We start from the raw sequence: 27,561 nt of genomic DNA on the forward strand, positions 1-27,561 counted from the left end.
ACTCTTCCTTTCATGGCGACTCCAGGTCTCAGTCATTCATCAGGTGTGTAGTGCAACAATCTCATAAACAGGGGAGGCATTCCATTCAACGCCTAGAACATACTGCTTTAAAATCACAACATGCTGAGGTACCTGGGTGGTGCAGTTGGTTGAGTGTCCAACTCTTGATTTTGGCTCAGGTCATGATCTCAGGGTGCTGGGACTGAGCCCTGCATCAGGCTCTGCACTCAGCACAGAATCTGCTTAGATTCTCTCTCTCCCTCTGCCCCACCTGCTCCTCTTTCTCTCAATAAATAAAATTTTAAAATCACAGCATGTGTTTAATTCCCTTGAAGATACAAATATAAATGTGTAACTCTTTGATTATTTGCTCTTATTCTCCTAATCTTGAGTATTATTTCCTTCCCACTTCAAAATGAATGCCAGGAGGGCAGGGACCTCATCTGCCCTGTTCTGTGCCTGAGTTCCCAAGCCTGGAGCCAAGGAAGCACTCAGCAAATGCTGGTTCTCAGGACATGGGGTGGTTGGTTGGCTCACACACCTACAGGATTCTACTGAGTAATAAAGTGATATGCATGGTGATAAATAATTTCTCCAACAGAACCCATTTTACATTTTTTTTCTAAGTCACAATGACTGTACATGAACTTTGGTCAAACCAAAAGTCTGATTTACGACCTTCTGGTCATGCGTTGTATATCTGTATTGTGCATGCGTGGCTTAAAGAAAAACTGCCTTGTCCTTGAGAGAGGGATCAATGCTCCTGCTTCCCGAATTCCTGTATGATAAAACTCATGATTCCTACCTATGTACTATGCACTCCATATAGGGCTTGCTAATCTAGAATCCATAATCGTTTGAGTTTTACAAGATATAAAAAAGTATACAACCTTGGTACGACTGTTCATTCTCAGGAGCACTTTCTTCCCTGTGAAGAGTGTGTTTCCCGGGCAGCTGTCCTAACTTGGGCTGAAATAAAAGTCTTTCTTATTTTTAGAGATTCTAAAAGGTTTGTTCCTTTTGCATGGACACTACTTAGCACTTACTGAGCATTTACAAGCACCACACAGCACTACGAGGCAAGTGCTATTACTATTAGGTTTCCCATTTGCAGATGGAGGCTCAGAGAGACCAATTTATGTCACCAAGTTCACATAGCCATAAAGTGGCAGGGTCAGGATTTGAACTCACATCGGTGCCCTAAAGCAGGTAGCTATCCATGCTATCACACAAATCTCTGCTTGCCTATCAATCTGTGTTTAAGAATCTGAGGAGAAATGAGCAGTTCACATTGGTGGCCAGTTGGTGTCTCTTTAAGAAATGAAAACAATAAATTAAAGAAAAGAAAAAAAATAAAGAGAAAACAAGTCACCAGAGAATTCAGCTGAAGTGATGTCATGGGGTCTCCTTAGCAGCAATTAGAATTCATCTAAACCTGCCACCTCCAGCCCCACCCCAATGCTCTCTGTGCCATTAGTCAAGCCTCCTGGGCGTGCTTGCTGGAGTACGCAGGTAGATTAAAAATGTTATACACATGACAGGTATTAAAGAGCCCAGTGGGACATGCTCCCAGCACAATCTGCCAAACTCTGCTGGCATAGCAATCCCTAGAAACCAATTTCAAGTTTTGTTAGCAAACAAGCCATGGGATTCTCGGTGGCACTTAAGGGCTCATTAAAAGTTGGTTCACAATTCCCCAGCTCCGTTTCATTTGTGGAAATTAAAGAGTCCCTGAGGATCAGCCACAGAGCTGCAGGCAGATGAGATCTGATGCACAGCTCAGGGCTAAGGTGGAGACAGAGCCACAGATTCACTCCACTCTGGAGATTCGTCCTTAGTTGGTTTTCCAGTTTAGGCTCAAACCCAAACTCGGGCATTTGATTAGCGCCACGAGACATAAGTGGGAATTGGAGATGAAATTCTCTTCCCCCAGGCCACATGATTGCCAGAGCTCCAAACAGCTAAATGTTACAACATGCACATGGGTCCTGGGCAGCAGAACCCAAAGCTTGCAAAGCTCCAGGTGCTGAGTGTGGCCACTGTGAGCCCTCCATGCTACAGAGTAAGATCTCCAGGGCTCTGAAGGCGGCCAAGAATTCTACTTCCACAGTAATGCTCACTGGACTGCATGATAGATATTACTTGATCAACACCTCCCCACTAGACTGGCAGCCCTGAGAGGGTAGAACCATTCGGAATTTGCTTAGTATTGTGTTCCCACAGCTGGGCACCTAACAAGTGCCCCTAACAGTTCAATAAAACTGTCTGAGAAAAGAAATGAAGTCTCATTACAATCCTATGGAAAGCCTGTGTGATGCAAAATTCCACTGAAATGTGAATGGCTATTCCCTGATTTATCTGAAATTCACTGACATCAGGGCCAGTATCCCTCTTGTAAAATGTATGTCTGTTGGGAATGTGAGGGTAATGTACTCCGTAATCTGACCACCATCTGCCATTCTAGGCCATTTTGAGTCACTCACACCTCCTTGCTGCTCAAGATCCTGTCATGTTGGCCTTTTTTTGTTCCTTGGACGGACATTCATCTTCCCACCTCAGGTTTTTTTGCACATGCTGTATCCTCCACCTGATGTACCCTTTCCTCTCACTCTGTCTCTGGAGCAGACTGTCTTAGCTGAAATGTCACTTTACCCATGAAACCACTGCCTCCCACCCCCGCAGCCTACCCCCAGCCTCCCAGCTGTCTGTGGATTAGGTTTTGGCCTCTCGTAGCCAATTGCCTTCCTTTCCTCAAACTCATCACCAACTTGTCTCAATTCAGTTATCCGTCACCTGCCTTCTCCCCTCTACTGTCATATCCATAGGGTCGGGCATATTAGTCCTGGTCACTGCGGGCTTCCCAGAGAAGGGCTCAGGTGTTGCATACATAACTATTGGATACATGCTAGCTGGGGCTGGATGTCCTCTGAGCTGGAGATAAGAGTTATCTGGGGCACAGTGTTTGGGTACCGAGGCTGGTCCTGCTTATCAAACTAACCAGCTAGTGTGGCCTGTTCCGACTTTACCCAGTTATCAAGGAGCAGATCAAGCATGAGGTTTCCTCCCTCCATGTACCAACACACTGCCGCCTAGCAAAATGAGCGGGGACTTCTTAAACAAGACGATGACCAAGGATTTGAAGAGTTTTTCAATTTAACTGTCCATTTCTTAGTGGAATTGTTCCTAGTATGTGCTGAGATGGAAAGTGACTGGACCTAAGTGTCACCTCTACAACAAGAGGGGAGAACAGGGGAGAGATAGGTGCGTCCTGGAGTCATTCAAATCCTGGGAGATAAACATCATGACGGTGCAGTAGACTCTCAAGACACTACAGCCCTGATGACTTCCCTGAAACCCATGGAGGTAAAAAGATCCACTGACAGTTGATGAGTCCTGCCAAGTCCATGTGTCTGGGATCAGTTGGAAGACTCATAGGTAACTCCTCCACTTGCCCAGGGCTAGGGGTGCAGTGTTGTGCAGGGAAGTAGGTGCAGGACATTACTCTTGGGTTGGGCTGGGTCTGACCCATCTCTCTGTCTGCAGCTGTGAGTACAGATTCTGGCACCCAGTGGGGGCTGATGAATGTCTAGGGTAGAAAATGATTAGGACAATATTTGTTGGTCACCCCTGGGTCAAACCCGGTGCAGAGACCCAGAAATGCACAAATCCTGCCTGGCAGAACAGCTGAGCAAAGCTACAAGGTTGTGCTTTAAAGGAACTTTGGTTTTGGTCATTTTATCTCCAGTGACCACAGACTGCTTGACACACAGTAGGTGTACAAGAAATACCTGTGAGAAAAATGAAAGCATGGTACCCACAGTTCAAGAAAAAGGTTGAAAGGGTAGAGTTCACCTCGACTGCACACCTACTCTGTGCCAGGGCTCTTTATACACGAGTGTCGCTTCTCCTTATCATTCACCCCCATTTCATAAAAGAGAAAGTGATGCCCAGAGTGGCCAAGGCACTTGTCCAGGATCACAGCACCCCCTTCCAGGCAGGGCTGGAAGATGCAGCTGAACTGAGACCTTGGGCTCCACTCCATCTCCTGGCTTCCTATTGATCCCCTTCTGTGACCTTAGCCTTATATGCTGACCTTTCTGGGCATCCAGAAGCAACAACAAAGATCTTTCTTCTTAGTCCTGAATTCACTTCTTGGTTGAACATCTGTTTCTCTGATGTCCTTTCTGGACTTGAGTAGTGCCAGATTGCACCCACATTCTGGATCTTCTGCTGTGCCAGTGGGATAGAGCTTAGAGGAGGGTGTTGATGGGACCCTCAGTCCGGGCTGTTACCTCCTTCCAGCCCACTCCTCCCTGGACCCTATATAGGGTCCTTGCTGCTTTAGGATCCAAGATGCCTAAATTCCCTTCACATTTTGACCCTGTCTGACTTCCCAGCCTCCCCCAACCCCATTCTGGGCACTTCTCCCTGCCTTTGCTCATGCTGGTTCCTCTGCCTGCTGTTCCCTCCTTGACGCTGTGTGCTGGGGACTGTTCATCCTTCAGAGTTCAGCTCAGATGCCACCTCCCTCCTTTCCCACGGTGCATGTCCTTCCTTCACTGTACTCCTTAATGTACTTTTATTGAGAATGTGTCATTTCATTTAGTTTTTACCATTTTGGGTGCTGGAAACACAGCAAGTTCATGGGCTTTAAAGTTCTCAAGATTCTGAGTCCCAGATCCCCTCCTCATTGACTGTAAGTAAGAGCCCTTTCGGGCTTATCTCCCCCAAGTTCTCCCACACATGGCTAGGATCCAACCACATACTTCCCCACTCTCTGCTTTCACTGGTCTCTGTTTCTGCGACAGGAATTCTTTTTCCTTGCTCTCAGCCCAGAGAAGGCCTACTCATCCTTTCAGTCCTAGGGAGAATGTGCCTTCCTTCACATTCCCCATGGTGACCAGCAGATGTCTCCCTCACATTGCAAGGTGGCTCCTCCATCCTGGGTCTGAGACTGGATAGGATGTATTTCTGTGTCCCAGCACCTTTCACAGTTGCTAGGCATGAGGTAGAGACTCAATAGATGTTTGTTGTGAGTTCAGTGGCAAGCCATTTCTACTGTGCAGAATCTAACTGTTGAGCCTGGTGTTGAACGTTCTGTAGTAAAAACTCATATATGGAATGTTTTGAGGAGATGTTTGAGGTTTAAGGTTTGAGGTTTAAGAGTGCCCCCAAGAAAGAGTAATGGGGACCAGGGTTGTCTCTTGCAGGTGACAGGCACAAGAGAGATTGATAATTTTGAGATAATTCTTATCTATGGTGAGATCCACTTAAACTCACTGTGGTCCTGGGGGCCTGGAGTGTTCTTCCTAGAAGACACTGACAGTCCCGGGAGGACTCTGCTCTCTGCTGATGTTCAGGACCCAGGAAGACATCCCACTTGGCCAAGTCTAGAGTATTACTATGCCTTTCAAAAGACCTGTATGTCTTTTATGTATGGGAGGCTTGTGAATCACCAGATACCATAGTCTCAATGCAGAGAACATCCCTGATAGGCAGGGGTTCTTATTTCCATTTTACAAATCAGGAAACTGAGGTGGATAGGTTAGGTGGCATATGGCAGGTCATTACAATAAATGAATAGGAGATCTGGGGCTTAGAATTCTGAGAACTTTTAAAAGTTCTCAAAAAAATAATGAAAAGATTTTAAAAAATCATGAAAGATTTCACTACAAAGGGCTGATATCCAAGATCTATAAAGAATTCCTCAAACTCAACACCCAAAAAACAGATAATCAAGTAAAAAACTGGGCAGAAGACATGAACAGACACTTTTCCAAAGAAGATATACAGATGGCTAACAGACACATGAAAAAAACGTTCATCATCATTAGCCATCAGGGAGATTCAAAGCAAAACCACATTGAGATTCCACCTTATACCAGTTAGAATGGCCAAAATTAACAAGACAAGAAACAGCAAGTGTTGGAGAGGATGTGGAGAAAGGGGAACCCTCTTACTCTGTTGATGGGAATGCAAAATGGTGCAGCCATTTTGGAAAACAGTGTGGCGATAGCTCAAGAAATTAAAAAATAGAGCTACCCTATGACCCTGCAATTGCACTACTGGGTATTTACCCCCAAAATACAGATGTAGTGAAAAGAAGGGCCATCTGTACCCCAATGTTCATAACAGCAATGGCCACAGTTGCCAATGGAAAGAACCAAGATGCCCTTCAATGGGTGAATGGATAAGGAAGATGTGGTCCATATACACTATGCAGAATTATGCCTCCATCAGAAAGGATGAATACCCAACTTTGTAGCAACATGGATGGGACTGGAGGAGATTATGCTGAGTGAATAAGTTAAGCAGAGAAAGTCAATTGTATGGTTTTACTTACTTGTGGAGCATAAGGAATAACATGGAGGATATTAGGAGAAGGAAAGGAAAAGTGAATTGGGGGAAATTGGAGGGGGAGATGAACCACGAGAGACTATGGAATCTGATAAACAAACTGAGGATTTTGCAAGGGAAGGGGGTGGGAGATGAGTGAACCTGGTGGTGAGTATTAAGGTATTATTCCACGTATTGCATGGAGTACTGGGTGTGGTGTATAAACAATGAATCTTGGTACACTGAAAAAATAAAATAAAATTTAAAAAATCATAAAAGATCAGTAAAAAATAGATTGAGGGAACTCAGAAAATCCCTAGCTGGGTAATTCCAGACAGAATATGGAGTCACACACAGGTGCACACACACACACACAAACACACACACACACACAACCTAATCAACCTGGTGAAAACCAAAGAAAAGAAAAATGGTAACAGCATTCGAAGAGAAAAAGGCCTATGAAATGACGTGATATATGGACATTTCCTAACAACAGGTTTGATAAATAGAAGACTCTCAATTACATTAGCTTACTTGTCCTCCTTACTGTACCATATTCTCCATTTAAGACATAAAGCAATGTGTAGCGGAGGAGTGGCCACACGTTCTGAGAGAGCATTAACATAACTCCGATGTTGAAACCACTACAACTTTATCTCCGAGAAAATGCGAGACCTTTTGAAACGACTGCAACCAGAAGTCTAAAGGTGCAAATGCACTGGAAACTTTGAGGAAGATTTCTGGGGTTGCTACTGTCCCCCAAACTGAGAAAAAACCAGAGTTTTACAGCATAGTTGGAACAGAATACCTTTTCCAAGACGCTAATGCCACCTCCCTGTGACATGAACTGATGATAAGCCATCTAGAGATCTTGGGGGCCTTAGGGAGCCAGGAAGGAACCATCTGATGGTTTACATAGGGGGTGGTATTTCCTAGTATAGGATGGGTGTGTCTTTAATAATAACCAGAAGGGCTGTGGTTAGCTAGACAAAAAGAGCTGCAGCCACAGGTGAAGGCAGCCATAGAGAACATCGGGCTATAGGACCTCACGTCCATGGAGGGAAAATCTCTGCGCATGCCGGGGGAATCAGGTGAGTCAAGAAATTGAAGGCAGGAGTAGATGCCCTCCTCAATACCAGGGGTGCTCACTGCCTCCCATTCCAGGTTGGAATTCCAGGCTCATCCCCCCACATTCCTAGCATGTTACCAGCACTTTCAGAGACCGTGTGCACTGCCTCATGCTTGTTGCATTCCCTGCAGCACACTGGGACCAAAAGCTGCCCCAGGATGGCCCCTGGAAGTTTTTCTGCCTGACAATAACCCTGATGTTGCTTCTGCTAGTCCTCATCCTTGGTGTGGTTCTGGCTGAGGGTAAGGTGTTGAGCCATGGGAATGGGTGATCACATGGACCCAGGCCCCCAAATCTGCAGTCCTGAGAAGAGGACCCTAGAGGGCTGGGGCAGAGAGGGGTCATTAGGGGGTGACTGGACTGTGTTGCTGGACTCAGTGATTCTAGAAAGAAACTTCCTTCTTTGTCTCAGCCTGCAATTTGGGGAGTGGGAACAGAACTGTGTATCTAAAAGTCTAGTGCATATCAGCCATGTGTTTCCTCTAGTACTGCAGTTCTTCAACCAGATGCAGGAAGAACTCAAGCAACTGGACATCAAATGTGAGTGTTGAATGTCATGGAGGGCTTATTCCTCCCCATCCCTCCACCAGATCTTGATCTGCCTTTCTCTGTGGGCCCCTTAGTTGTGCAGGGTCTGGCAGATGCTGGGCACAAACGGGACATGATGTGGGGAGAGGTGTTCCGGCAAATGGAGGCTCTGCGGGCAGGCAACGGTAAGGAGATGGGGCAAGTTGGGTGGTGGGAAGTGGGGGTTGGGAGAAGAAGGTTGTTCTCTTGGACACTGTTGATGCTAGTGGTTTCTGCAACACATGCGTGTATGTCGGGTTGTTTTAATCAACCCTTTATCAAGGTTGGTGTTCATATAAAGTTTGAGGTCCCTTGATGGCATTACTCTGCCATCTCATAATGCCTCTCTCTCTCTTAAAGATTTTATTTATTTATTTTAGAGAAAGAGAGAGAGAGAGAGAACAAAAGCAGGGGGAGCAGCAGCAGAGAGAGAGGGAGAAGCAAACATCCCAATGAGCAGGGAGCCTGACTTAGAGCTCGATCCCAGGACCTGGGGATCATGATCTGAGCCGAAGGCAGCTGCTTAGCAGACTGAGCCACCCAGGCACCCCTGACCATCTCCTGAATGAACAAATGGGAAGCTACTGTGCTCACTTTTGCCAAGTGGCAAAGATGCACAGCTTTGAATCATTTCACTGGAGACCTTGTTCCATGACCAGTGCAGCCCTTAACACTAACAGAACTAACCTCTTTCCCCTTCTCCAGAATCATCCTGTGAGCCCTGCCTGGAAAACTGGATGGCATTTCAGGGCTCCTGCTATTTATTTTCCACACAGTCACAGGACTGGTTTGAAGCCAAGGATCACTGTGCTAAGAAGGGTGCTCACTTGGTCATCATCAATAGCCAAGCAGAGCAGGTGCGAAGGTGGGAAGGGGTGCTCTGGGGACCCTTCAAGTCATTGCAAGTTCATGTCTTTGTCCCATGCAAAATCTAGTGCCAATCCTTCCTTCTGCCCTTCATAATACCCTTCCACTGCCTTAGCACACAGTATTGGCCAAGATTCTTTCTTGGCCAAGTCTTTTTTCTGAGTGATTCTTCATGTTGGCCCTTCTGTCCAGAATGCTTCCTTCTATCTACATAGACAACTTCTACTCCTTCTTCATCAGATCCAACTTTGTCCTTCAACATCCTTCCCACCCGCTTTTCCTCAACACTGGACTATGCTGCCAGTTCCCCAGTTCATCTCCTCTCACATAACTCCCAGGCTAGGTGTGGTTCTGAATCATTTTTAAGTTGATGATGCCAGGGACCAGATTAGACATACTAAGTATGGTTCAGTGGATTCAGTTTTTGCCAGTGGAATCCAAATGATTCCTATTTTCCAGACACTCTTCCTAGTGTCTACATTTCTCACCCTGTAAACCATGCTTTTGAATAATCCTAACTACCTCTTAACCAGTGCTCTGCTAGGAGCCACACTGAGCTCTTGAGACTCTGGACTCTGGGAAACAAACGGAGGGTTACAGAAGGGAGGGGGTGGGGGGATGGGGTAGCTGGGTGATGGGCATTAAGGAGGGCACATGTGGTGATGAGCACTGGGTATTACAAGCAATTAATGAATTGTTGAACACTACATCAATAACTAATGATGTACTAAATGTTGGCTAACTGAACATAATTAAAAAAAAAAAAGAAATTTCAGAAAATTCTGGAAGGCACCTGCCACTTTTATCCCTGTTTTACAAATGAAAAGCCTGAGGACCACACGTATCCATAATTTGATGACCACATAGGCCATAATAATGGTGGAAATGGAGATCTATCCAGAGCTTTTAGCCAACTTCAGCCAAGGATGTTGCTTTGGATAACAACCCTGCCTATGGGGGCCTGTAAGTTTTACTCCCTTTCAGGGACTGCTTCCACCATGATTCTCACCTCTGCCCATAGTATTTCTTGACTTAATCTGTCGTCTTCTCATGCAGAAATTCCTAATATCAGAGGAAAATACTGTCTACTGGATTGGCCTTAAGAAGCAGTATCCAAAGGGCATTTACAAGTGGCAAGATGGCTCAGCACCCACCTTTATGTGAGTGTCCCTGTTGAGCTTGTCTGTCTCACTGGACCTTGAAGACATCTTCCTACAGATTCCCACACTGTCTCAAGTGTCTGGTTTTGGTTAAAACCAAACTGCCTGTCACATTTCCTATTGCCATGCTTAATGTTATTTTGTTAGCTGCAGAGGTGTGTGTGTGTGTGTGTGTGTGTGTGTGTGTGTGTGTGTGTGTGTAGACCATAATTAAACAGCACTTAATAGGAAGTTCTTTATTGTGGGAAGTCTTGGTGCTGTTAATACATTGAAGAGAATCATACACTTCGAGGAGGGAGTAGGCAGTGGGTGATGTGCCAAGCTTATTGAGATGTACATCTCATTTGCATGTATCTGGAGCCTTTAGTGTCCTACAGAACACACTCAAGGAATAACTGCCTAGGGGATCCAGACTTAACCCCTCTACATATGACTCAACGACCTCACATTCTGGTCATCTGTTCTTGAACTTTTTTTTCATGTCCACACACCTTTCTAGAAATTCATGCTTAACCTCCTGGACCATCTTGAGTATTTCTGCTTTCCTCAATTTCCACATCTTCTGCTTCAGCTCAGGTCAGGATGATTGCTATATATCCTACACTTAGTCTTACCCCCATGAACCCATGCTCTAGTCAAGTTCAAGGATCATCTTCCCAAAACATGCCTTTGATATAGTTTTAGGAAACACCTAATTCCTCAATGTTACATGCATAACCCAGAATCTTTAATTTTATTAAAAAATTTTTTTTTAAATTGTGTTTTTTAAAGAGTGAGCCCAAGCAGGAGGAGCAGCAGACAGAGGGAGAAGTAGGCTCCCCACTGGGCAAGGCGCCTGATGTGAGACTTGATTCCAGGCCCCTGGGATCATGACCTGAGCTGAAGGCAGACACTTAACTGACCGAACCACCCAGATGTTCCGGATAACCCAGAATCTTTAGATGGCACCTTTCAATGCCCACACAGTGGGTGCTGTTCATCTTTACATCCTTTTCTCTTACACATCCAAAGGCCCTCCATCTCCTTTCACAACTATGTGACAAATAACTCATCTTTTTGAACACTGTCTTGCATCTGATCTTTCTGTTTTTTTTTTTTTCTCCTGCTGTGTTATCTGCCCAGAATACATTTTATTGGTTTGGTGAGCTACAATATGTGTGTCAAGTCTCATAGAGGAATCCATCCTGTGCCCAGAATGAATTATTCCAACTCCCTTAACCCTACGTAGAGTTTTGTGACTGTGTCAATTTCAGTTATGATCTCCCTTTGCCTGCACATGTCTTACCTGTCAGACAGGCTGTTGCTTCAGGGCAGAGCAGTCATCCAACTCATTGATGTATCTCCAGAACCCACTTCTGGGCTTGGTACACAGCAGGTACATAATCAACTGTACTGCAGTGAATGAATGAATGAGTGTTGTGAACATTTCAAGAAATGTTTAGGAAAGAGGGAATGGGATCCTTTGACAGACTTAGCACCTATTATATACTGGACATTCAAAGGTGTCATGTCCTGAAGCTTAAACTCAAAGACCCAGGGATGTTAAGTTATTTGTCCATTTTGGCCTCTTTTATATCATTTATAATGCAAGAAATTGCACCAGATGATTATTATAAAACAGTGGTGCTCAGAAGGTAGTGATTTCCCCCTACAACGATTTGGCACTGTCTGCAATATTTTTGGTTGTCACAATAGAGTGGACGCTGCTGGCGTCAAGTGGGTAGACACCAGTGATGCTGCCCACTATCCTACAATGCACAGGACACCCCCCACAACAAATAATGATAAGGCTCTCAATGCCAGTAGTTCCTTCATGTAAAAACCCTTGCTCTAAGAGATGGCTGGGATATTTTACTTCTAGAGATTTCTCATATATCCCCAAGGCTAGACCCTCCCCTGGTAGCCTTATCCTCTTCTGGGATTTTAATGGTGAGAAGCCCAGCTGGGCTGGCCTGCCCTAGTACTGTGGCTAAGGGACTTGGCTGATGCTCATGTGTGTTTTCACAGCAACTGGCCTGATACCACATCTTCTGACAATGACTGTGTCTTCATAGAGAAGTCTGGCTTCTGGTTCTCAGGGATGTGCCAGGTGTCCTGGTATTACATCTGTGAGAAGCCACAGGTCTGCTGAGACTGATCCTTTTATTCTGCCTGCAATCTTGGAAAAGGTTGTCTTGATATTTGACCTCATAACAATTCCCCAACTTCTCTGCAGAAAAAGGGGTTTTCTGAAAGCTCCGGTCCTCTTGGGAGCATCTTTCCCCTTTCTTGCCCTGACTTCTAAATGCTGTTGAGGAACATGAAAAATGATGCCAGGATGGAACAATGAGCAGAATATACTGTGTAGGACTTTCTACAAGATAAATAATCTAGTTTTTAAAAAATTGACATAAATAAAGGCAAATGTAGTATTGTTAGAAAATAAAAGAGCCTTAAAGACTGATGTCTAAATTAACATGTGTACTATGTTTGGGTTTTGATTTGAAAAAGGTTTTGAAGAAATCACAATATTTGAGTATGCATGTATATCAGGCAACACGAAGGCAATTTTATTTATTTGTGAGTCGTGCTAATAGTATGGTATAGACAGATGATGGATAGATAGATAGATAGATAGATAAGAGATATATCACTATGTGTTAGCAATACATACTAACATGAGTATGGGTAATATATATGGGTAAATTTGTGTACTGTGTAGGATTTCCTTAAAACAATAAATTAAATAAACAGGAAGGTTGTATATAAGAAATTCAATTGGCCAAGTGTTTATAATTATTAAACTGAGACATAGAAGTCGATCATATATTTCCTCAGTCTATCATATATTTCCCAACAGCTTCCTATTGTCTCTAATTTGTGTCAAGAGGAGCATTCTACATAAAATTTTAAATTAATGCAATTTATAATAATTCATATAAGGTAAACATGATCAAAAAGGAACTCAGCAATTGCAGGGTCATAGGGAAGCTCTATTTTTAATTTCTTGAGGAATCTCCACACTGTTTTCCAAAGTGGCTGCAACAACTTGCATTCCCACCAACAGTGGAAGAGGGTTCCCCTTTCTTCACATCCCCTCCAACACATGTTGTTTCCTGTCTTGCTAATTTTGGCCATTCTAACTGGTGTAGGGTGGTATCTCAATGTGGTTTTAATTTGAATCTCCCTGAAGGCTAGTGATGATGAACATTTTTTCATGTGTCTGATAGCCATTTGTATGTCTTCATTGGAGAAGTGTCTGTTCATATCTTCTGCCCATTTTTTAAATATGATTGTCTGTTTTGTGTGTGTTGAGTTTGAGGAGTTCTTTATAGCTCCTGGATATCAACCTTCAAGAAATTAAAAATAGAGCTTCCCTATGACCCTGCAATTGCACTCCTGGGTATTTACCCCAAAGATACAGATGTCGTGAAAAGAAGGGCCATCTGTTCCCCATTGCTGCTGTTTATAGCAGCAAAGGCAACGGTCACCAAACTGTGGAAAGAACCAAGATGCCCTTCAATGGACGAATGGATAAGGAAGATGTGGTCCATATACACTATGGAGTATTGTGCCTCCATTAGAAAGGACGAATACCCAGCTTTTGTAGCAACATGGACAGGACTGGAAGAGATTATGCTGAGTGAAATAAGTCAAGCAGAGAGAGTCAATTATTATATGGTTTCACTTATTTGTGGAGCATAACAAATATCATGGAGGACATGGGAAGATAGAGAGGAGAAGGGAGCTGGGGGAAATTGGAAGGGGAGGTGAACCATGAGAGACTATGGACTCTGAAAAACAATCTGAGGATTTTGAATGGGCGGAGGGTGGGACGTTGGGGGAGCCAGGTGGTGGGTATTAGAGAGGGCATGGATTGCATGGAGCACTGGATGTGGTGCAAAAACAATGAATACTGTTACGCTGAAAATGAATTTAAAAAATTAAAAAAAAAAAAAAAGGAACTCAGCAAACTTGTAATAGAACAGAATGTCTGAACCTAAAAGTGGTATCTTCACAAAGTCTTCCCATAACTATCATACGTCACAGTATATTGTTGAAAACATTCCATTTTACCTCAGGAACAATGAATGGGTTTCCATAGTTTTGGATTTCTCTTCAACATTATTCTGGGGTCTGTAGACAAGGCCATGAGACATCCCCCCAAAGAAGTATCCCATAAAACACTAAGAAACAAAAGTATTAAAATTTGGAAAAGAAAATACAAACACATCATTTTTCATACATGATGTCATTGTTTTCACAGGGTTACTAAAGCATCTGCACATGCCTTTAGAATTTAGAAGGGTGTACCAAGTTTTCTGCATTCAAAATCAGCATAGGGATTGTGTTTTATAAATGAAGAGCAAATTGATAGACAAATATTTAGAAAATATCACACTTAGGGAGAAAAACCATGAGAGACTCTTAGCTATAGGAAACAAACTGAGGGTTGCTGGAGGGGAGGTGGGTGGAAGGATGGAGTAACAGGGTGATGGGTATGGGGGAGGGCATGCGATGTGATGAACACTGGTGTTATATACAACTGATAAATTATTGAACACTGCATCTGAAACTAATGATGTACTATATGTTAGCTAATTGAATTTAAATAAAAAATTAAAAAAAGAAAATATCACAATTGTCATTGCACAAAAACATTAAGTGACTTTATTAAAGAAAGGATTTTATTTATTTATTTGACAGAGAGAGAGCGAGGGCGAGAGCACGCGCGTGAAGAGAGAGAGAGCGAGAACAAATAGGCAGAGCAGCAGGCAGAGGGAGAGGGAGAAGCAGGCTCTCTGCTGAGTAGGGAGCCCGATGTGGGACTCGATCCCAGGACCCTGAGAGCATGACTTGAGCCAAAGGCAGACGCTTAATAAACTGAGCCACCCAGGTACCCCATTAAGGGACTTTAAGAACTACAGATATTTTGATGTCTTTTAGTGAAAAACTAAAAACTATGCATGAAGATACATATGTGCAGATTAGGTAGTCTTGCAGCACTCACTATGGTGAGAATTATAGGACACTGAATTTTTGGCATAGCTCTATCTGCATAACAAATACTTAATACATTATAACTTATTGGTAATAATATATTTAAAAACTTCATCATGGAAAACGTTGAGTACCATGCTATCCCTCTGGCAACCAAGAGAGATGAATCTGAAGAAAGTCAATGTCCTAATGACAAACTTCTTTCCTGTAAGGATGCCAGACTCAGAGGCACACTAGGGAAGCTGAGCTAATTGTATTCCCTTCAACAAGGTTCTCTGGGGATTAGGTCTCGGGGGTCAGAGAGTCTGGTATAAACTGTGGTGGTGGTTCTGCTTCGTGCTCTCAGAGAAAACATGCTCCTCCTTCACAACCATAAGACAAAGTTGAGGCAGCTGCAGCCCCTAACCTCTGGAAACATTACACCTAGCAGCCGAGAGGTCTGGGATCTGCCAGGGGTACAGTAGCCACTGGTCAAGTAAGTGTGTCAGGAAGACAAGCTACAAGGGAGTGGTCTCAGGGAAGAGCCCTCCCCAGAACATTCCTCGGACAGTGGGGGGCTGCCTGCTTACTGTTACCCACCAGAGCTTAGAAAGCCCGCTGTCACAGCCTCATGAGTGGATAGAGAATTGTGAGCTGGTTAAGAGAAAGGGTGCCAGACCCAGGATGAATTCTAGCTCCATGTAGGAGTGAGGTGTGGAGTCTCAGCTGCCTTCTCCATGCGTTGATCGGGTTTAGTGGGCTGGTATGTGTCAAGTGACTAGCTCAAATGTGGGTTTTCATCAAATAAACAGTATTGTTCCACTCAAAATTAGTTGACCTGGGTAGGTGCTGTGGGAGGAGAGAGCAGGGAGTTTAACCTACGTCAGTGGTCCTCAATGGGGGGGCAATTTCAATCCCTTCCCAAGGGGTCTTGTTGCAGCTGGGATGAGGGGACGCTCCTGGCCAGGGGTGCTGCTCAGTATCCTGCAAGAATGCCTGGACAGTCCCCACCACAAAAAACTGCTCTGGCCCCAAATGTCAATAGAGCCCAGGTTGAGAATCTCTGGGCTTGGCCAATAGAGGGATGAGTGGGAAAGGGATCCTTACAGATGTAAGGGTAATGCCTAAATGAGGCAAAGTTGGGGCTAGAGGTTTCTAGGCAGGAGGAACAGCAGGTGCAAAGGCTCTAAGGCAGAGATAAAACCAGGAAGATGGAAACTGAGGTCCGGGAGTGAGAAGAAGAGTGGTGAATGAACCATGGAAAGGTGAAGTTGAATTTGCTCCTCAACTACATTTTTATAGAGTCACTGGCTGTCGGCCTGTGGAGGTGGGGTGGGTGAGAGTGGCCTTGGGGAGACCAAGGAACAGTAGATTATCTACATGAGAATCCATGGTGACCTGGATTGGAATACTTCCTCTGGGAATGAATTTTCTGTTTCTGTCCAAGAGATGAACATGATGTTTAAAAACCCACAAATCTGGAACCGTTGGGAAATGAAAGGCAAGCAGCAGCGGAGGGCAGTGCTCAGTCCTCAATGCCCAGTTGTTCAGGTTGTGCACCCTGTGGAATGCTACAGTGTGTGACTCCCAGGGCCAACCTCAGCACCTCTGGCAGGGAGATTCCATTTTGGACCTTGTGAGGCTAGAATGCCTGGGGCTGTCTGGGAGTGATGTCCAGGAAGCAACAGGATAATCAAGTAGGAATTTGAAAAGAGGTGGGAGCTGAGCCAGAAATTCAGAATGAATTTAATCCATTGAATGAAAAATGTAAGTCTGGAAGACAATGGAGACCCCCCACCCTGCACCAAGATACTTGCCACTTGTATTATAAATATTTTCATACCACATATGTACTCTGAGCATCCCATGTCGTATGTACGGTATATGGATTGCAGGGGAGGGGTCCAGAGACACAAAAAACAAAGTATTCACTCCCTTCCTCAGTCTTCAGTAGAAGAAGGTAAAAGGAAGGCTTTGAAGAGTCTATTGCAGTTCACAAATATGTACTGTTGCTCTCTGGGTGAGATTTCTACCTCTCTACCCCTTGACACCAGACTTGGCCTTTAAAATATGCCTGGAGTTGAGAGAAGGCTGTTTCCTGGTAGATGTTCTTAGGAGCCAGCTTACAATTCACTTTTCCCATTGCTGTGATAACTGGCAGCATCCCAGTTATCAGTTTGTGTTTACACAAACTGATATTACAGTTTGTGTAAACACAAATGTTTACCGTGTGCCTGAGCCCTGAAGTGAATTCTTCATGGAACACAGCCATAGCAACATGTTATGGGCATGTAGCCTGAGAGAGAAATGAGCCTTCATTGCTGTCAGCCATGAATATTTGGGCATGGATGTTACTGCAGTATAATTTAGCCCAAATAGACTTTGACAGAGTCAGTGGGTGCCCAGTGGAAGCCAGTCAGGGTAATGCAAGCACCGCCTGGGACATAGGGCCAGAATTTGTGGATAAATTAAGATAACCTATCTCTACCATGGATGTTAAGAAGCATCAAATGAATGAAATTAACTCCCTTTGGAAATAACCTATACCAAGATATCTTTAATCCATGCCATGCTTATACAGCTTGACAGGGAGACTGATATAAAAGATACAGGTCATTATAACATTTTAGAGTGGTGCCCTTAAAAGAAGACTTTATAGAGCACCACAGTAATTGTCTCATTTAATCCCCCCAAGAACCTGAGGCTTTGGGAATATCTGTATTTGGCTCATACAGCTGATGAGTGTCTGGGGTGGTATTTAAATAGGGTCTGTCAGAACCCAGAGCCTTTGCTCTCAACCACTAAGAGACCTTAACTCTCAGAAAAAAATCACAAGATTCGGCATTTTACATATTAACCCACTACATCTTTTCAATTGCTGTGTGGAGCAGTTACTACTATTAGCCATCTTTACAGATGAGAACATGAAGGCACAAAGAGGTTAAATAACTTGCCTAACTCACACAGCTAGTAAGTGGTGAGCTGGGATTTAACCTTAGGCTGTCTGGCTTCAGAGTGGATGCCCTTAATCACTAGTATTTATTTTTATTTTTAAAGCAAATCCTGGGAATAGTAAGCCTATTTATTTAGATTGTTTATTTGTTTTTTTCTCTCTTCCCATCATTTCTGAGGTACAGTTGGCAGATGAAAATGTATATGATTAAGGTGTACAACTTGATGCTTTGATATATGTATGCACTCTGAAGTAATCACCACATCAAGCTAATTAACATATATCACTTTTTATTTTGATAGTACCGCTAGAAGTTTCCACTAATAAAGATAACTGTCCATATAATATGTCAGGTATGGATTTAAGGCGCTTATACATATTTTCTCACTCAATCCTTGTATTGATCCTAAGAGGTTAGATGACCAGTCCCATGGAAGAGATGAGGAACCTGAGGCTCAGGGAGGTTAGTGGGAGGCAACATGAGGGGTGGGTGGGAGGGACAATAATGCAACAATTCCATTTCTTCTTCAGGAGTCCACTCAAGCTGGTGCCCTTATTTTGGCTTTTGTACCACCTGGACATGGACAATCAAACCCGAGTCTTTGAATTCATCCTTCTTGGCCTCTCTGAGCAGCCCCTGCAACAGCAGGTGCTCTTTGGTCTGTCTTCCAGCCTGTATCTGATTGGGTGCCTGGGGAATCTTCTCACCATCCTGGCCATCCTCTTTGACCCTCATCTCCACAGCCCCATGTACTTCTTCCTCAGCAACTTGTCTCTACTTGACATCTGCTTTACCTCCACCACCATCCCCAAGATGCTGGTGAACCACCTATGCGGGCACAGTACCATCTCCTCTGAGGCTTGCCTGACGCAGATGTATTTCTTCATTGCCTTCGGGGCAGCTGACAGCACCCTTCTCTCGGCCATGGCTTATGACCGCTACCTGGCCATCTGTTGCCCACTGCACTACTTGACAGTCATGAGTGTCCTTCGGTGTGCCTTGCTGGTGGCAGTACCCTGGATCTCAGCAAACCTCATCTCTATGGTCCATACTATCCTGATGACCCGCTTGTCCTTTTGCACCAATAGGATCCCACACTTTTTCTGTGACCTCAATGCCTTGATCAAGCTCTCTTGCTCTAACACCCAAGTCAATGAGATGTTGGTGTTGGTCCTTGGGGGCTTGGTGGTTCTGATTCCTTTTGTGTGTATCATGGCCTCTTATACACCTATTGCTGTGGCTGTGTGGAAGGTGCCCTCAACTCAGGGGAAGTGGAAAGCATTCTCCACCTGTAGTTCTCACCTTTGTGTCATCTCTCTCTTCTATGGGACTATTATTGGGGTCTATTTCAACCCTGGATCCACACATACCACCCAGAGGGACTTGGCAGCCACAGTGATGTACACTATGGTCACCCCCATGATGAACCCCTTCATCTACAGCCTTCGGAACCGAGATCTGAAGGAAGCCCTCAGGAAACTTCTCAAAGGAAACCACTTGGCTGAACCTCTTTGAAGATTCTTTTGAGACCCAATTTTTTTTTAATTTTAAGAATTTTTTAATTGTTATATTTGATGTGTTCATATTTTTTATTAGGTTATGTTAGTCACCATACAGTAATACAGTACAATGGTAGTTTTGGATGTAGTGTTCCATGATTCATTATTGTGTATAACACCCAGTGCTCATTATAGCACATGTTCTCCTTAATACCCACCACCCGACTACTCCATCCCTCCACCTGCCTTCCCTCCAGTAACCCTCAGTTTGTTTCCTGAAGTCCATAGTCTTTCATGGTTCGTCTCTCCCTCTGATCTCCCCTGCTTCATTTTTCTCTCCCTTCCCCTATGTTCCTCTGCTCTATTCCTTATGTTCCACATATGAGTGAAACCATATAATTTTCTTTCTCTGTTTGACTTATTTCACTTAGCATAATCCCGTCCAATTCCATCCATGCCCATGAAAATGGTTGGTATTCATCCTTTCAGATAAAAACTTCTGCACAGCAAAGGAAACAGTTAACAAACCTAAGAGACAGCCCACAGGATGAGAGAAGGTATTTGCAGATAAAGAGCTGGTATTCAAGGTCTATAAGTAACTTCTCAAACTCAACACCCCAAAAACAAATAATCCAGCCAAAAAATGGGCAGAAGACATGAACAGACACTTTTCCAAAGAAGACATACAGATGACTAAAAGACATGAAAAAATGTTCAACATCATTAGCCATCAGGGAAATTCAAGCCAAAAACACATTGAGATACCAGTTACACCAGTTAGGATGTTAAAAAAAAAAATTATTTATTTGAAGTGGGGGAGAGAGCATGAGCAGGGGGAGGGGCAGAGGAAGAAGGAATCTCAAGCAGACTCTCTGCTGAGCGCAGAGCAGGACATGGGGCTCAATTTCAAGACCTGAGATCATAACCTGAGCCAAAATCAATAGTTGAGCATTCAGCCAACTGAGCCACTCAGGCACTTCAGATCCAATTATTTTTGAAAAAAACTAAATTTTCCCAGTGTCAAAAATCTGGGTTTTTTTTCTTTTTCTTTTTTTTTTTAAATTTTTTATTTTTTATAAACATAAATTTTTTCCCCAGGGGTACAGGTCTGTGAATCACCAGGTTTACATACTTCACAGCACTCACCAAAGCACATACCCTCCCCAATGTCCATAATCCCCCCCTTTCTCCCAACCCTCCTCCCCCCAGCAACCCTCAGTTTGTTTTGTGAGATTAAGAGTCACTTATGGTTTGTCTCCCTCCCAATTCCATAGAAGAATCTTTTTGTTTTTTTAAAGGTAGAAACAAAATTTTATTATTTAAGTACTTTATTTTTTGTTGAATATATTTGACATATAACATTATGTAAATTTGTTGCACATGTTAATTTGATATATGTTTATATTATATTGTGATTGCCATGATAGCAATATTTAGCACTTCTATCATTACATAATTACCCTTTCTTTTTAATGGTTGAGATAATTAAGTTTTAGGCTTTTAGCAAGTTTGATGATTGTAGTACAATATTGTCTATGTTCATTACATTGTGCATTATGTCTCTGTCTTATTTACTACTTACTACAGGTTTGTAGTCTTTTTTAATCTTTATTTTTATTTTATTATTTTATTTAAATTCAATTAGCCCACATTAGTACACCATTATTTTCAGATGTAGGTTTAGTAATTCATCAGTTGCATATAACACTCAGTTGCATATAACTAATTCATCAGTTGCATAAAATATTCAGTGCTCATCACATCACATGCCTTCCTTAATGCCCATCAACCAGTTACCCCATCCCCCCACCAATCTCCCCTCCAGCAACCCTCAGTTTGTTTCCTAGAGTTAAGAGTCTTTCATGGTCTGTCTCCCTCTCTGATTTCTTTCCATGTAGTTTTCCTTCCCTTCCCCTATGATCCTCTGTGCTATTTCTTATATTCCACATGTGAGTGAAACCATATGATAAATGTCTTTCTCTGATTGACTTATTTTGCTCAGCATAATCCCCTCCAGTTCCATCCACATTGATGTATTGGTAAGATTTCAATCTTTTTGATGGCTGCTTAGTATTCCATTGTATATATACCTCATCTTCTTTATCCATTGATCTGTCGATGGACATCTGGGTTCTTTTCATAGTTGGATATTGTGGATCTTGTTGCTATAAACATTGGGGTGCAGGTGTTCTTTCAGGATCACCACATTTTAATCTTTGGGGTTAATACCAGTAGCAGGGTAATTCTATTTTTAACTTCTGGTGGAACCCCCATACTGTTATCCAGAGTGGCTGTACCAGCTTGCATTCCCACCAACAGTGTAAAAAGGTTCCTCTTTCTCTGCATCCTTGCCAACATTTATTGTTTCCTGACTTGATCATTTTAGTCATCCTCACAGGTGTGAGGTGGTATCTCATTGTGGTTTTGATTTGTATTTCCCTTATGCCACCTGTTGTTGAATATGTGTCTTTATGTGTCTGTTGGCCATTTGTATGTCTTCTTTGGAGAAATGTCTGTTCATGTCTTCTGCCCATTTCTTGACTGGATTATTTATTTTTTGGGTGTTGAGTTTGAAAAGTTCTTTATAGATCTTGGAAAACAGTCTCTTCAACAAATCATGTTGGGAAAATTGGACAGCCACATGTAGAAGAATGAAAGTGGACCATTATCTTACACCATACACAAAGGTAAACTCAAAATGGATGAAAGACCTAAATGTGAGTCAGGAACCCATCAGAATCATACAGGAGAACACAGGCAGCAAACTCTTCAACCTTGGCCTTAGCAACTTCTTGCTATACATGTCTCCAAAAGCCAGGGAACAAAAGCAAAAATGAACTGTTGGGACTTCGGTGAGTTTGTACTCTTGTTCCTCCACCTTACCTTCTCTGGCAGCCATCACTGGTTTTTTTTCTGCCTAGATTCCAGGTTTACATAATATCACACAGTGCTTGTCATTCTCTGTCTGACTTATCTCACTTAGCATAATATACTCAAGTCCACCCATCTTGTCACAAATAACAGGATAGCCTCCTTTCTCATAGTGGAATAATATTCTATTGTATATATCACATATTTTTTTACCCACTCATCTACTGATGGATATTTAAGTTGTTTCTATATCCTGGCTACTGTGAATAATGATGCATTAAACAGAGGAGTGCATAAAACTCTTTGATATTCTGTTTTCATTTCCTTTAAGGGTACCAGAAGTGGAATTGCTGGATCGTAAGGTAGATCTATTTCTGATTGCTGAAAAAACTTCAGATTGTTTGCCATAAAGGTTGGACCATTTACATCCCCACCAACAGTGCACAAGTGTTCCCTCATCACACATCCTCACCAGCACCTCTTGTCTTTTGTCTTCTGAGGAATGGGAGATACTGGATCAGATAGATTGCCCATGCTGAGTCAAGAGCAAAACACTGGGATTTCATGATGGTGTGGGGCATTGGCTTAAAAATCTGACACATTTGGGTTCAAATTCTCCATTTGCTCCTAAATAAACCACATGTCTCTTATCTGTTCACTTTCCCTATGAGTGTGAGTTTTCCTTTTCATAAAGTGGGGGCTGTTCAATCATCCTTCTAGCCTGTTGCTCCAAATTAGTTAACTTCACATCCCAGCATTACTGTTTTCTCATCTGTAAAGTGAATTTTGTTATGGTTCCCCTCTCTCTAGGTGGTCATCAGAATTCTATAAAAATAAAATGTAAATCACCTGTCAAAGGACTCTGTGCATAATAAGCACTGGACAAAGATTTCTGCAGCTCGAAAATACAGATATCACAAGTTTAACTCTTTTTTTTAATGTGACCATTGCTTCTTTCTTTTTTTTAATAAATTGATTTATTTATTTTCAGAAAAACAGTATTCATTATTTTTTCACCACACCCAGTGCTCCATGCAATCTGTGCCCTCTATAATACCCACCACCTGGTACCCCAACCTCCCACCCCGCCGCCACTTCAAACCCCTCAGATTGTTTTTCAGAGTCCATGGTCTCTCATGATTCACCTCCTCTTCCAATTTACCCCAACTCCCTTCTCCTCTCTAACACCCCTTGTCCTCCATGATATTTGTTATGCTCCACAAATAAGTGAAACCACATGATAATTGACTCTCTCTGCTTGACTTATTTCACTCAGCATAATCTCTTCCAGTCCTGTCCATGTTGCTACAAAAGTTGGGTATTCATCCTTTCTGATGGAGGCATAATACTCCATAGTGTATATGGACCACATCTTCCTTGTCCATTCATCCGTTGAAGGGCATCTTGGTTCTTTCCACAGTTTGGCGACCATGGCCATTGCTGCTATAAATGTTGGGGTACAGGTGGCCCTTCTTTTCACAACATCTGTATCTTTGGGGTAAATACCCAGGAGTGCAATTGCAGGGTCATAGGGAAGTTCTATTTTTAATTTCTTGAGGCATCTCCACACTGTTCTCCAAAGAGGCTGCACCAACTTGCATTCCCACCAACAGTGGAAGAGGATTCCCCTTTCTCCACATCCCCTCCAACACATGTTGTTTCCTGTCTTGCTAATTTTGGCCTTTCTAACTGGTGTAAGGTGATATCTCAATGTGGTTTTAATTTGAATCTCCCTGAGGGCTAGTGATGATGAACATTTTTTCATGTGTCTGATAGCCATTTGTATGTCTTGATTGGAGAAGTGTCTGTTCATATCTTCTGCCCATTTTTTGATATGTTTGCCTGTTTCGTGTGTGTGTGTTTGAGGAGTTCATTATAGATCCTGGATATCAACCTTTTGACTGTACTGTTATTTGCAAATATCTTCTCCCATTCCGTCAAAAACCTCCCAAAAAACAAAAGCCCAGGACCTGACGGATTCCCTGGGGAATTCTACCAAACTTTCAAAGAAGAAATAACACCTGTTTTCCTGAAGCTGTTTCAAAAAATTGAAGCAGAAGGAAAACTTCCTGACTCTTTCTATGAAGCCAGCATTACCCTGATCCCCAAACCAGGCAAACACCCTACCAAAAAGGAGAATTTCAGACCAATATCACTGATGAATATGGATGCTAAGATTCTCAACAAGATCCTAGCCAACAGATCCAACAGCACATTAAAAAGATTATCCACCATGATCAGGTGGGATTCATCCCTGGGCTACAAGGATGGTTCAACATTTGCAAATTAATCAATGTGATACAACAAATTAATATGAGAAGAGAGAAGAACCACATGGTCCTCTCAATTGATGCAGAAAAAGCATTTGACAAAATCCAGCATCCGTTCCTGATTAAAACGCTTCAAAATATAGGGATAGAGGGAACATTCTGGAACGTCATCAAGTCTATCTATGAAAGACCCACAGCAAATATCATCCTCAATGGGAAAAAGCTTGCAGCCTTCCCGTTGAGATCAGGAACAAGACAAGGATGCCCACTTTCACCACTCTTGTTCAACATAGTATTAGAAGTCCTAGCAACAGCAATCAGACAACAAAGAGAAATAAAATGTATCCAAATTGTCAATGAAGAAGTCAAACTCTCTCTATTTGCAGATGACATGATTCTTTATATGGAAAACCCAAAAGACTCCACCCCCAAACTACTAGAACTCATACAGCAATTCAGAAACGTGGCACGATACAAAGTCAATGTGCAGAAATCAGTGGCTTTCTTATACACTAACAATGAAAACAGAAAGGGAAATTAGAGAATCGATCCCATTTACTATAGCACCAAGAACCATAAGATACCTGGGAATAAACCTAACCAAAGAGGTAAAGGATCTGTACTTGAGGAACTACAGAACACTCATGAAAGAAATTGAAGAAGACACAAAATGATGGAAGACCATTCCATGCTATTGGATCGGAAGAATAAACATTGTTAAAGTGTCTATACTGCCTAGAGCAATCTATACTTTTAATGCCATTCCGATCAAAATTCCACCAGTATTCTTCAAAGAGCTGGAGCAAATAATCCAAAAAATTTGTATGTGGTCCATATACACTATGGAGTATTATGCCTCCACCAGAAGAGACCCCGAATCGCTAAGGAAATGTTGAAAAACAAAAATAAAGCTGGGGGCATCATGTTACCTGATTTCAAGCTTTATTACAAAGCTGTGATCACCAAGACAGCATGGTACTGGCATAAAAACAGACACATAGACCAGTGGAACAGAGTAGAGAGCCCAGATATGGACCCTCAACTCTATGGTCAATTAATCTTCGACAAAACAGGAAAAAATATACAGTGGAAAAAAGACAGTCTCTTCAATAAATGGTGCTGGGAAAACTGGCATTCATTGTTTTTGCACCACACCCAGTGCTCCATGCAATACATGCCCTCCATCATACCCACCACCATGCTCCCCCAACCTCCCACCCCCAACTCCTTCAAAACTCTCAGATTATTTTTCAGAGTCCATAGTCTCTCATGGTTCATCTCCCCTTCCAATTTCCCTCAACTCTCTTCTCCTCTCCATCTCATTTTGTCCTCTATGCTATTTGTTATGCTCCACAAATAAGTGAAACCGTATGATAATTGACTCTCTCTGCTTGACTTATTTCACTCAGCATAATCTCTTCCAGTCCTGTCCATGTTGCTACAAAAGTTGGGTATTCATCCTTTCTGATGGAGGCATAATACTCCATAGTGTATATGGACCACATCTTCCTTGTCCATTCGTCCGTTGAAGGGCATCTTGGTTCTTTCCATAGTTTGGTGACCATGGCCATTGCTGCTATAAGCATTGGGGTACAGATGGCCCTTCTTTTCACTCCATCTGTATCTTTGGGGTAAATATCCAGTAGTGCAATTGCATAGTACAGACAAAAGGTTGATATCCAGGATCTATAAAGTTTATAAAGTTTAACTCTTTTTTAATGGATTAAATGGGTTAAGCCTCTGCCTTCGGCTCAGGTCATGATCTCAGGTTTCTGGGATCGAGTCCCGCATCAGGCTCTCTGCTCAGTGGAGAGTCTGCTTTCCCCCTTCTCTCTCTCTCTGTCTGCCTCTCTGCCTACTTGTGATCTCTTTCTGTCAAAAGAATAAATAAAAATCTTAAAAAAATAAATACAGAGTTTCTAGAAAGAAACAACGAAGACTCACTGAATGTAACTTTTGCTATTTTATTTTTATTTTTGAGATAGTCCTTTCAATAAGTTCTACTGTATCTGCTGATGTTTGTTTTCATCACCTTACTGGACTTTGGAAAGTAAAGGTTTTGCTGAACTGAATATTGGTGAACAAATCTTGTCCCACTTACCCTTCTAGATTTCTCGAGGATAATGATCTCCCTTCCCCATCAGATTGTGTACTCCACAGAGGAAGGAATATGGCTTCATTCATCTTTGTACCTTGATTCCATGCACATGGTAAGTGTTCAATAAATATTTGCATATTTCTGGACTTAGTGTCTGTCCTCAAACCCAGACTAGTTCTTTTATGTGCTGCTGCAACAGGTAAGATGAAGATTGTTCAGGTCAAAGTTCTTCCTTCCACCTTTATAATTCTTTTTTTTTTAAATTTTTTATTTTTTATAAACATATTTTTATCCCCAGGGGTACAGGTCTGTGAATCGCCAGGTTTACACACTTCACAGCACTCACCAAAGCACATACCCTCCCCAATGTCTGTAACCCCACCCCCCTTCTCCCAACTCCCCTTCCCCCAGTAACCCTCAGTTTGTTTTGTGAGATTAAGAGTCACTTATGGTTTGTCTCCCTCCCAATCCCATCTTGTTTCATTTATTCTTCTCCTACCCACTTAAGCCCCCATGTTGCATCACCACTTCCTCATATCAGGGAGATCATATGATAGTTGTCTTTCTCTGCTTGACTTATTTCGCTAAGCATGATACGCTCTAGTTCCATCCATGTTGTCGCAAATGGCAAGATTTCATTTCTTTTGATGGCTGCATAGTATTCCATTGTGTATATATACCACATCTTCTTGATCCATTCATCTGTTGATGGACATCTAGGTTCTTTCCATAGTTTGGCTATTGTGGACATTGCTGCTATTAAACATTCGAGTGCACATGCCCCTTGGGATCACTATGTTTGTATCTTTAGGGTAAATGCCCAGTAGTGCAATTGCTGGGTCATAGGG

The 27,561-nt window shown here is 42.7% G+C and overlaps 2 protein-coding genes across 3 annotated transcripts; both read left to right on the top strand.

Moving 5' to 3' along the window:
- The first annotated feature begins 7,317 nt into the window (after positions 1-7,317).
- LOC131823687 (C-type lectin domain family 4 member G-like) lies at positions 7,318-12,868 on the top strand. Of its 2 annotated transcripts, XM_059160325.1 has the most exons (7): positions 7,318-7,430; positions 7,600-7,710; positions 7,955-8,008; positions 8,092-8,181; positions 8,741-8,892; positions 9,959-10,062; positions 12,070-12,868. In XM_059160325.1, exons 1-7 carry the CDS (start codon positions 7,394-7,396, stop codon positions 12,191-12,193), a joined length of 672 nt encoding a protein of 223 aa, XP_059016308.1. In that variant the 5' UTR covers positions 7,318-7,393; the 3' UTR covers positions 12,194-12,868. The 2 variants fall into 2 exon arrangements, with proteins under 2 accessions (XP_059016308.1, XP_059016307.1); XM_059160324.1 differs by lacking the exons at positions 7,318-7,430; positions 7,600-7,710 and having other exon boundaries at positions 7,719-8,008.
- Positions 12,869-18,554: 5,686 nt separating this feature from the next.
- Positions 18,555-19,490, top strand: LOC131825745 (olfactory receptor 1361-like). Its single transcript, XM_059165151.1, has one exon. It carries the CDS (start codon positions 18,555-18,557, stop codon positions 19,488-19,490), a length of 936 nt encoding a protein of 311 aa, XP_059021134.1.
- The last annotated feature ends 8,071 nt before the right edge of the window (positions 19,491-27,561 follow it).

This window comes from Mustela lutreola, chromosome 2 (genome assembly GCF_030435805.1).
Source record: "Mustela lutreola isolate mMusLut2 chromosome 2, mMusLut2.pri, whole genome shotgun sequence".
Taxonomy (NCBI): Eukaryota; Metazoa; Chordata; class Mammalia; order Carnivora; family Mustelidae; genus Mustela; species Mustela lutreola.